Source organism: Erpetoichthys calabaricus, chromosome 15 (genome assembly GCF_900747795.2).
Source record: "Erpetoichthys calabaricus chromosome 15, fErpCal1.3, whole genome shotgun sequence".
NCBI lineage: Eukaryota > Metazoa > Chordata > Cladistia > Polypteriformes > Polypteridae > Erpetoichthys > Erpetoichthys calabaricus.
In genome coordinates, this window is record NC_041408.2 from 102,535,304 (window position 1) to 102,547,707 (window position 12,404).

The 12,404-nt window shown below is 40.1% G+C and overlaps 1 protein-coding gene across 2 annotated transcripts in view; it reads left to right on the forward strand.

The window, feature by feature from the left end:
- The window catches only part of ttc7a (tetratricopeptide repeat domain 7A), a 425,510-nt gene that overhangs the window by 28,065 nt on the left and 385,041 nt on the right, over window positions 1-12,404 (forward strand). For both annotated transcript variants that reach the window (XM_028820451.2, XM_051919615.1), the window contains exon 2: window positions 9,821-9,984. In XM_028820451.2, coding sequence (XP_028676284.1) covers window positions 9,821-9,984 — 164 coding nt within the window. The remainder of the gene's footprint in view (window positions 1-9,820; window positions 9,985-12,404) is intronic.

Sequence of the window (12,404 nt, forward strand, 5' to 3'; positions counted from 1 at the left end):
GCCAGTAGGAGTCATGGATAAGGCCATTGCCGGATTAGAGATATGAGGCGGCAGACATTTGCTTTTTTAATATGTGAGAAAGAGAAGACCTCATGTTAAGAAAAGGGAAGGCCAAGTACTCTGCTACAAAAAGATTCTTGTCACACAAATCATCGTTTTATGATTTAAAAAATGACTGCTTGAAAAGTAATATGTACTGTACTTCCCTGTTTTTCTTTATGCAGAGTTTCCCCCAGTTACAGGACCATATTGGACTTATAAAAAAATTTATTGTAGCTCATTTAGTACCTCTTCACAAATAGAGGGACCTTCCAAGGATGCCTTTATTGCATAGCTGCAAAAGAACACACTTCCAAATATTTACTTTAGTCGGGGTTTCAGAGCCAACATAATCCAATTAAACCCCAGTCTTATGGTTTTTTTTGTTTGTTTTGTTTCTGATTATCTCAGTTTTACTTTTGCAGTTTCAGAAGAGCAGTAAGTTGTGCCTGAATATTTACATACAATGCTGTAAGTAAAACCTGTTTTAAACGTAGCATTCAGAGTAGAGGTTCTCATTTCTCTACATTTGCCTTAAGTTGGATTATGGCTTTGAATTATCAGTGGTGGCTGTTTACTATTCTAACACATATTCCAAAATATCTATTGTAAAATGTCTAAAATAATTGTACTATATTGTAAATTATATAAAGAAATGTCTGTATACATTCAACAACTACAACAACAACATTTATTACTACGGCACATTTTCATGCAAACAATGTAGTATAACCTCAAGGGGGTGCCACTGAGCCCCAATCCCACAACACAGTAAAGCCCAAGACACTCAAAAGTTTAAGTCAAAGATGTTTATTAAACCTCTGCATATTTCCAAAACACTCTTCCAAAAGATCAGTCACCAAATACACAAAATAAACCAGTTCTTCCTCCTTTTCCCACCCGCTGAGTGTTGCCTGCAGCCTCCCGACTCTGACTCACTGATGTGAGACAGCGGGCTCCCTTTTAAGCCATATCCAGCAATGCAGCCGGTACCACGCCGTGTCTTCCTGGAAGCACTTGCGGACCATATAGAAAGTAGGAAGGTCCTTCCCTGACAGCTCCTTCTATTGGCACCTAGGTACCCCGACAGGGTTGCACTTCCGGATTCCAACTCCCAAGTACCCCTGTGGGTGTCCTGACTGGGCTGCCACATGAGGACAACTGCCACCTGGCATATGGAACTGCTCCCAACTCCATCCAGTATATTATATCGGCCAGGCACAAAGTTATTATCTCATCCCACCAGCCAACCCATCTGTTGTTCCGCTCTGGCCTATCATCTGAGTAAGAAACCATCCTCCTTCACCCGCCAGGATGCCTGCTCTCCTCCTACAGTAGCTTAAAATGCTTTGCAAAACGACAAAAATGAAGAAGAAAAGGAAAAAAATTAGAAATAGATAAAAATGTGAATGACTAAGTGCCATACCAAAAATAATAGATAAGAATAAATGTTGTACGCATGTACATAGCATTGGTTTACAGGTAATAGAAAAAACAGAGCCCTTATATATCAATTCCTTTTTAAGCCTCTAAAGATAAATCCAATGATATGGTGAGATTATAAATAAATACATACATACATACATACATACATACATACATACATACATACATACATACATACATACATACAAAGTCTAAGGATGAGATGCTATAGAAAAAGGCAAAATCTGCAGTGGTTCCAAGGCCAAAAGACCACCCATCCCTCACTGGTCAAATTCATTCATGTGATGAGCTGACATATGAGGCATTGTAAGGAACAAAGTCAGAGAGAGACCCTCATAGAAAGGAACAAGAATCCACTTTAAACGGCTTTGGCCTCCCAGTGTTTCCTTGGGCAAACCTCTTTATCAATTTGCGTCAGTGGCCTGGGATCCGAGGTCCCAGATATTCAATTCAGTTCTTACTTACTTAGTTTATCTTCTCCGCCATTATATCTTATGCTGAGTTGTGGCTCTGAGGCTAGGGATCTGTGTCAGCAATCGGAAAGTTGCCAGTTCGAATCCCATTAACACCAGAAGAGACTTTACTCCATTGGGCCCCTGAGCAAGGCCTTTATTGGTGGGTATGATGTTAATCTGCATCCAACCCTACAAGCAGGTCCTCCAATTTACAGGGAAAACCTGGGGGTTGGTGGCAGAATTGGCACTCCAGCCACCATAAAAAAATCTCACACTGTTCAGTGCGGTGCTGAGGTGTCACCCATTGCATGACTGCACTCGGATCTCAATCTGGGTGGTTTGCCGTATGCTTCCAACCTGATTGGGTCTGGAGCCAAAGATTATACTTTTTCCTATCTTTTGCCAGAATCTTCACTTGTTCCATAGCCATTCCTCTCCTTCTTGCTGCTTCTTTGAAGTTTTCTTCCTCATACTCTTCAAGGTCTACCCCTCAGTCCTTTTCTTTCACTCTGCATTTCAGACACCTTTTTAGAACACGTTAATTTACTCATCTTTAATTATAAGTCCATACCACTGTAGCTGTTTTGTTTCTATGGTTTCCATGAATGATTGCATTTGTAGTTCTTCACAGATCGTTTTTTATTTCTTATTCTGTTTCTTTGTTTTTACCTCCTACTCATTTTAAATATTTCATTTAAACTGCTGTTATTTTAGATATTTGTTATCCAGTATGTACCAAGATTCTGCAGTGTGTAATTTTGTTGGTACATATTACAGTGCCCTACATATTTGGGATAAAGACACGTTTGTCCTTGATTTACTCCTCTGCCCCACAAATCAAACAATTCAGACGTGACTAAAGTGCACATTGCAGACTTTCATTTAAGAGGATTTGCATACATTCTGGTCACAACATGTAGAAATGACAACACATTTTCTACATGGGCCCCCCAGTTTAGGGCACCATAATGTTTGGGTCCATTGGCATTGCAGGTGTTTGTGATTCCTCAGGTGTGTTTCATGGCTTCTACTCTTTGGAGTCTGGAGTTGGCATTGTTCAACATGAGGGCAAGAACTGTGTCAATGAAAGTCAAAGAAGCCATCATGAGGTTGAGAAACAAGAAGAAAACCATTTGAGTCATCAGTAACACCTTAGGATCACCTAAATCAACTAGCTGGAATATCATGAAGAAGACCACACTGGTGAATTCAATAATCACAAAGGGAATGGTAGGCCAAGGAAGATGTCCACTGCTGATGAGAGAAGAATTCTCACTATGGTAAAGAAAAAAACCCAAATGCCTGTCTGACAGATCAGAAACAGTCTTCAGGAGCCAGAAGTGTGTGTGTCAGAGACACGACTATCAGCAGAAGACTTCATGAACAGAAACACAGAGGCCACAGTGAAAGATGCAGACCTCTAGTTAGCCACAAAAACAGGATGGCCAGATTATAGTTAGTGATATAGGACTTCAAACAGCCCACAGAATTCTGGAAAAAGGTTTTGTGGACAGACGAGACAAAGATGAACCTGATCAGAGTGATGGCAAGAGCAAAGTGTGGAGACCAAAAGGAACTGCCCAAGATGCAAAGCAGATGTTTAACACCTCATCTGTTAAACATGGTGGTGGGAGTGTTATGGCTTATGCATATATGTCTGCCACAGGTCCTGGCACACTTCTCTTCACTGATGATGGAACTGCTGACGGCAGGCACACAATGAATTCTGAAGTGTGTAGAAACATCTCATCTGCTGAAGTTCCAGTAAACTTATTGGATGGCACTTCATCCTACAATAAAATAATGTTCACAGACAAACTGCTAATGCAACACAGGAGTTTTCAAGACTAAAATATGGAACATTTTTAAATGACTAAGCTAGTCATCTGATTTAAAGCCAACTGAGCAGGCCTTCCATATGCTGAAGAGAAAACTTAAGGGGACAAGCCCTCTAATCAAGCAGGAGCTGAAGATGGCTGTCTGCATTAGTGGCTTGGCAGAGCATCACCGGAGAAGATCCACAGCACTGGGTGATGTCAATGAATCTCAGACTTCAAGCAGTCAGTGCATGTAAGGCATATGTGACAAAGTACTAAACATGACTGCTTTAATAGACCTGCCATTGCTGTGTCCAAAACATTACGGCGCCCTGAAATGGAGGACCACATAGAAAAAGTGTTATAATTTCTACACGGTGAGACCAAAATGTATGCAAATACCCTTAAATACTTTATTTGCCTTGTTTAATGCACTTTGGTTGCACTTATAGGTTTCTTTCCTATAGCGTTCTTCACTGAGTGCAGGTGCAGAGCACTGTGAAAGGTACTTGGGTAATATGCAAGTAGAAACTTTACAAATCACTAATTACATAATGAGTACACATAAAGGCACAGATTTGTTTAAACAGGTAGGAAAACAAATTAGGTTTAACATAATAATAATAATGCATTTTATTTATAGGGGCACTTTACATTAGCAGTACATCTCAAAGTGCAACATAAAAAGTTAAACAAAGGCAAAGCAAGATAAAAACAGAGATAAAACAACAATAATTATAGCATTCTTGTTAATAAGCTTTCCTAAATAGAAAAGTCTTTAGCTGTTTTTTTAAAACAGCCCACAATCTGCTGTGTTCTTAGGCTCTCTGGTAGGGCATTCCAGAGCCATGGAGCAGCGGCTGCAAAGGCTCGGTCTCCATAAGTGGAACCAAACAATGTCTGTTCCATCCATTAATTAATTGTTGGGCTATGGACTCTGAGCAGTTGACAATAGAGGAGAGGAAAACAAAAAGGTCCAGTCAGCAGCATTTCTGAAGAAAATAAACCTCTTGGTGGGGGGGCTCCATAGTCAGTTATAACAGACAGTCATAGACAAAGTCAGACACAGTCACAACTATAGCCCACCTGGGCATTCTACATTAAAGTCTCTGCTGGGCCGTCTAAACTGATGACAAAGTCCTTCCATCCTTTGATCTCAGGTATCTCAGGTGTCTTTTGATGGGCAGGAAAACAGTTAGGAAGTAGAGCTGGGGTAGCAGGATACTGAGAAGAGAGGCAGAATAGAGGAGGATGAGTAATGGTTTACAATTATTATAATACGCTAATAAGCACAGCTAATCAGCAGCTCTAGTCAGGGTATCTTAGTCTAAAGTAGTGAGTCTTTAACCTGGATTTTAAAGCAGAGACTGGAGGGGCATCTCTTACATGTCACCTGACCCAAGGACTGAGGGACTTGTACTTTATGGCAGCTCGTTTATGCCAAGCTGAAAGGAATACCCATTTATTTAGGCAAGCTTCAGGTCACTCTTCATATCAGTTGCTTCAATGTGTTTTTCTCTTTTTTCTGTTCCTGAATTTTTTCATGGCGCAAGTCTTACTTCTTAGAGGAGATTTTAGGAATAGTGGGTGTAGCTGGGGGTAGAAGAAATAATGCTGAGCCTGCTTCCTACCTAGAAATTATTTTCAGGGAATCTTCACTTTCAGAGTCACAGTCCTGGTGCCAGTATGCCAGAACACCCTTCGATTGAGCCCTTTCATGTCTATAAATGTCAAGGAGCTCATGAGACCTTTTGATATACCAACCTTTGTATTGTCAGCACCTGTCGTATGTGGAGTTGCCATCTGCTGGCTTATGAGAAGGATATGAACTTCCTGCTATTCTCCCATTGCCTGTTTTTGAACCTGGTAAGCCATGCAGAGAGCATTAGCAAAGGCGTAGTAGAAAGTGGTGTTTATTATTGAAGGGTGAGATGATGAGAAGCGTGGGAGAGCCATGGAAACTAGCTTTAATGTTGGATGATGGTGTGCCTAAAGATGATGTCAAATCATGTGACTTTTTGTCACAGGATAAGTTAGATTTGCCAACTGCAGTCACCGATCTCATCGCTGCCAGTCTAGTAGAGGAAGACAGCCAAGGGTTCCTGAATTCTTAATTCATTCTCCAATACGAGGTGGAGTAATACCAGACACTGGGAGGATGAGATTGGCAGGACATCCCAGGAGATGAGGGTATTCACATCTGAAATCATTTAAGCGATTTCTATAGCACTTACTATTATGCTGTCCATGTGCGTGAACACGAAAGACAACCATGGCCAGTTCTCTCATTTTTACTTTAGAGTTTGCATAAGTCTGAAATGCATTTCAGGAACTGGAATTCTCTTAAAAAAGTTTCACATGAGACAAATAAAGGAAGTTAAAAAAAGCTGCCTTCTAAAATTACTGAGCCGGCTTGATACGCTATTAACAATTACTGATGAAGGAGTAGCAGGCATAATGGTGCCATGGTTAGTGCTGCTACCAAACAGATCCTGTGCCCTGGGACTGAGTTGTGCAACGGGCTGTTATCTCTGTGTAGAGTTTGTCTCATTCACTTTCTGTCTGTGTGTTTTTAGGCTGATTAACAGTAGCACATTGGGCCTATCTGAGTGTCTTACTGGGCTTGCTACTGTTTTTTATAATCATTTAGAAGATTTATGTTTGGAAATAGTTTCTCCAGTGTGTGAGGCTCAGTCATTTAAAATTAAGCTTACCAATCCCGTACTGTGTGCACTTGTCCATAGACCTCCTAGATATAATAAGGAATTTGTTCAGGAGTTCTCTAAGTTTTTATCTTTCTTGGTGCCATACCCTGATAGACTGCTGATTCAAGGAGATTTTCATGTTTGTTGTCCCTGTGTTAGGATAATGGATGGATAGATGGATAGATGTTTGTTGTCTGACAAAAGCCCTAGTTAAAGAATTCCTAGATTTTTAACTTCGCTCAAGTGGCTTCAAGTCCCACACATCAGAAAGGGCATATGTTGGACTTAGTTCTAACACTCGGCCTCTCTGTAAATAGCCTGGAGATCTCTGATGCTGGCATTTCTGATCACTTTGCAATTGCTTTCGAAACTCAATTTTTACACCTGCTGATCAACTCTACTGAACCACAGCGCTGCTCGAGTTCTATAAATGCTGATACAGTGCTGTAGTTTTGTGATCTTTTCTCAGACACTCACTAATTCTTGTTGACAGAAGCCCTTTCTGTTTGCTCTGATATTCACGATCTGGTTAAGCTTCTAGATTTCACCTACAAGGACACACTGGATCTGATCGCACCCTTAAAGTTAAGGAAAGCCAAGGTTAAATCCAGTGTTCAGCCCTGGTTAAATGACACCACTCATGCTCTCAGACAGGAACACAGACAGGCTGATCATAGGTGGAAGAAGGATAAACTTCAGGTTTCTTATGAAATTCTCAGAACTCGCTTGAAGTCCTACCAAGAAGCTGTGAGCAGCAGCAAAATCTCCTTTTTTATCTTGTTTCATTCTTTAGCACCATAAACACTCTCTTATACCCACCCGTCAGCAGCTTCCTTGAGAGTACACCTGAGATCTGTGGAGTATTTCTCAATTTTTTATAAATAAAAACCAAGCCATTTGATCCAGCATTATTCATCCAGTGATGATCACTGTGTGACGATACCAGCTCCTTTTAGGCCAGTGCACAGCCAGTTTACTTTTTTAACCAGTTTCCTCTTCTTACCTAGCTGATATAGTCCTGCGTATGAAATCTTCCAATTATCTGCTCGATATTTTACCCTCACACCATTTCAAGATACTTTTAGAGTCATTAGTCCAATTGTTTTGGCTATTATTAATGACTGCCTAAAATCAGGTATAATGCCAGACAACTTTAAATATGAAATTGTTCAACCACTGCTGAAGAAGCCCACTCTTGATCCTACAGTTATTTCAATCTACAGGCTGATCTCTAAGTTCCAGTTTTTGTCCAAAATGTTGGAAAAAGTGGTTTCTCTGCAGGTACTTTCATATCTGGAGGATAACAATCTATGCAATGTGTTTCAATCAGGTTTTAAAAAACGTCGTAGTACAGAATCAGCTTTGTTGAAGGTGACAAATGATATTCTATCAACCATGGACTCAGGTTCTTGTGCAATCATAGATTTATTAGATCTTAGTGCTGCATTTCACACGGTGGACCATGGGGTTCTGTTCAAACAGCTTGAGGATGAAGTCGGCTTTCATGTTTGTGCATTGAAGTGGTTTGAGTCCTACCTTAATGGTAGATTGTCTGTTAACATAGATGGTAACTCCTCTCAGCCAGCACCTCTCACACAAGGTGTTCCACAAGGCTCCATTTTGGCCCCTCTTTTATTTTCCCTTCTGGACGCTTGAGGTGCTGTTGCCCCATGAAACCCCACAGACAGACGTCCAGAACACACATTTAAAAGCACCAAGAAGAATTCTTTAATAATTTCTTCAAATAAAGTGCACAAAGCACCACACACTCCACAATTCTTCAATAACAATAATAATAAAGTATAATCAATACAATAATCACAATCCTCCATTCCTCCCAGCAGCTCCATTACTCTACCACCCAACTCCGGCTCTCCATGCTGGGTTTCCCAAAGTCCTTTAAATAGTCCATGACCCGGAAGTGTTCCTTCTCCGGGTCAAACGCCACATATACTTCCTTAAGTAGCCCGGAAGTACTGCGGGCTTCTGTCCTCATGCCTCCGAAGTACTTCCGGGTCATAATAATAGTAGGAGTCCCCAGGTTCCTTGTGAGCTCTCCCTGGCGTGCCCCATGGCACCCAACAGGGCTGAGGAAACGGACTCCATGTCCCATGATGCCCTGAAGGAATCCGGGGAACCATTTCCGTCCAGGGGAGCTAGTGTCTAGTGTCCTGGGGGAGGCAGTGTCCTAAAAAGCCTGCTCTTCCTCCTTCTTTCTATTCAGGGACGTCCTGGCCAGACTGAAACATCGGCCATCCATCACACCCTTCATCTGCTCCCCCTGAGGATCATCTTTCAAAAACACAATGTCATTTATCATTGATGATATGCAGCTATACCTGATAGTTAGTCCTGACATCATGTGCCTTGCTGATATTAAATACTGGATGGTGCAAAACGTCTTACAATTACATAAAAATAAAACAGAGGTCATTAGTTTTGGTCCTACCTCATCTGTTAGGCTGTTTGTCAGGAATGATTCACAGTGATGTCAGGAACCTGGGTATCACCTTTGAGTTGTCATTAAGTTTTGACAAACAAATTTCTTCGGTACTAAAGTCCACTTTTTACCAATTGAAGCAAATTTCAAAACTAAAATCTTTTATCTCACACAAGAACTTCGAAACAATCCTTCATGCCTTTATCACTTCTCAGATAGACTATTAGAATTCCTTAAATGTGGGATTGCCTAAATCTGCTCTGTCGTGCCTTCAGTTGGTTAAAAACACAGTAGCTAGATTTTTAATGAGCACTAGAAAAAGGATCAGTTCTCCCCTGTACTAGCCTCCCTCCACTGGCTACTGGAGAGATTTTGTATTGTTTGTATTGTTTAACAACTTTTGTTTGTTGTTAAAGCCTTGCATGGTCTTGCTCCCAAATACGTCTGCAGTTTCCTTCACTCCTACTCGGCACCGAGGTCTTTGAGGTTAACTGGACAACAACTCATAGTTTCAAGATCTCGGCTGACGTCTAGGGGAGACAGAGCTTTTACAGTTGTAACTCCTAGGCTTTGGAATGGGCTGCCTTTCCACATCAGGTCTTCATCATCTATCGAGGTTTTTAAAACTCTGCTTAAGACCTGCTTCTTCTCTTCCATCTTTCACTGTGTGTAATAGATCATGGGGTATGGTTTCAGTTGGTGGTTTTTTATTAATTTGTTTCTGTTTGATTGTTTGTACTGTGTTTATTTTTGTGCTTCTTTGTACATCACTTTGGCGGAACAGCTGTTGTTTTAAATGTGCTTTCATAAATAAATCTGACTCATTTGACTAAGTTAGAGGAATGTTGATTTAATATGGAAGAGGCTGTTGATCTCTGGCCTACTTTACTTGCTTTTCTCTCTCTCTGTGTCTTTCAGATGACTTTGGAGATCTGCTACTGGCTGAGTCCATCTTGGAGCAGTGCCTACAGGAAAATGCCACTCAGCTCAAAGGTTCTAATGTATTAGTGGCTGCCAAGCTCCCCAAACTGCAGGAAGCCAAGACATATCTAACCTCCCTGATGAACCGAGGCAAGCTGCAAGTAAGGAACGAGTTACATATACTTATTTGGCTGACATCTTTATCCAAGATGACTTATAAAGTTTACAATACCATTGGTTACATTTCTTTTGGTTTTCTACAGTATCAGTAGAAACTCGAGGTTTGAAGTCCAAAGTTTTAACCACTACACCACACTGCCTGTCATTTTTAGGCGGGGAGGCTGGTCTTTGGAACCAAAAATGGAACTTTGGCCAATCAATCCCTGCAAAAATCGTGCAAAAATGGAACATCGGCCAATCGCAGCGTGCACGTTTGTCCATTTTAAGAGATCTTGGAACTTGACATCAGCACTTTTGGGCAGGGATGCAGGTCTTTGGACCAAATATGGAACTTTGGTCAATTGAAACTTTCAAGACTCTTGCAGTAATGGAACTTGGGCCAATTGCTAGGTTCCTGGGCTAGCCAATCACTGTATATCAATACCTGTCAGTCTCTGGAGAAAATAGGACCAAATTGGAATGAATTGGCACCATAGATTGGGACTCTTCCACGCCTGCTGTTCTTTGGGTATGGAGGTCCTCCAGACTTCAACAACCCTAACGACATGATCCTTTTGGGTTCCCCACCAGCAATACAAATCTCTAAACTTCAATGTATCAAACCCAGAATAAAGCTGTCATAAATATTCACCTTTCACTCTCGCATCCATTCACAATCCTTAGTCAGATCTGTTCTTCTCAGGTTTCCAGCCCAACTGTCCTGTTCACTTTGTGCAGGTTGAAGATTTGCAGACATAAAGTAAGAGCAGAGACTCTGTGACAAGCTTGATAGGCTCTCAACGATTCATATCTTCTAGGGCTTCTTGTTTTTCAAAGCCAGTGCCACGTGGTTAAAGATATTTTCTATGCAGGCCTCTAATTTCAGGCCCTGTTTGGTAAATCACACATCAGAATTTGGGTTGTGTTATGTCACAGCTTTAGAAGAGATGATTGCATGTTTCTTTGAGGAATTTGCTTTTTGAATACCGGATTAGGAGTTGTAGACACAGTGGTGCCCATAAAGCTTCGCCCCATCAGAGTCACATCTGGGTCATATATAAGAAGTGCATTGGCTCATTTCCAAAAACTGCAATGTTTTATGTGTAATAATTTGAACTTCTGAAAGAAAATGTAACACAAGAAATTAGAGATGTGCCAAAACTTGAAAAACAACTGAAACTGAGCCAGACCGCAAAAATGTCAAGGTTGTTGGAACTGCTGAAAGACGGAAAGCATTTTGTCTTGTCTTCTTGCTAAAAAAACTCAGCTGAGCTGAGTCAAGGAAATAATTGACTGACTTGTGTAATGAATGTTGTTAAAGGGGTGAGCTCAGGTCTTCAGTTCAGAACATGTGGTATTATGGGAATTTGTGTTCTTGTTTATGATGTGTGCTGACTTTTCTGGAAGCATGTGGTTAACAATATTTTAGTACAAAATGTGTGTGTTTTGCCAGTTTTGAGCATACAACCGGATAACTGAAATGTGTTATACAAATACACAAATTTTTTTTTCCATGAACGTTTTTTCACATCGTTTTCCGTTATACAGCATTGGTAACCTCTGGATTGTATTACGAGGGACGTTCAAAAAGTTTCTACACTTTATTTTAACTCTATTTATTAAGAATTTCAAAAACAAATGACATCACTTTTCTACATTGTCACTTTTGTTTGCGATGAATTTTCCCAGCTTCATGCCAACTTTTTAATACCCAATTACTACTCCTCCCGCCTTCACTATTTCCAATGAAAATTTAAAAGTTCGGAAACTTTTTGAACATCCCTCGTATATAACAAACGTTTTTCTTTCTATTTTGCATGAAAACACGATTAAAAATTTTCTCAAACATCACTAAAAAATCTATTGTGTAAATAATATATAAAAATATTTTAGAGTGAAGTATTGCTTTAAGAAACTGTTGTTAAATCTAAATTTTGATTTGCCAGATTCACATTAGTATTATTACTTGCACATATGGGAAAGGGCGCACAATTGTAGTAAATATAATTTATGTAGCCCCTTTAACACGTACAAAAAATCAAAATTAACAATGGAAATAAAAGCACAGAAAAAGATCAAACAAAAAACACTGGATTCAAAATAATTTCAGTATACACATCAAATAAAAGATAAATCCACTAAGCACAAAGCTGTGCATTGTAAGAGCAACATTTATTTCTATAGCACATTTTCATACACACGATGTAGCTGTAAGTGCTTTACAAGATATCAAAGAATTAATTACATGCTTGGAAAAACAAATTAAGATGAAATAATAAAAATAATAATAATTCTTTGCATTTATATAGGGCTTTTCTCACTACTCAAAGTGCTTTAGTGAATGGGGAACCACGTCAACCACCACTAATGTATAACATTCATGTGGGTAATGCAACAGCAGCCATTTTAGTGCCAGTACGCT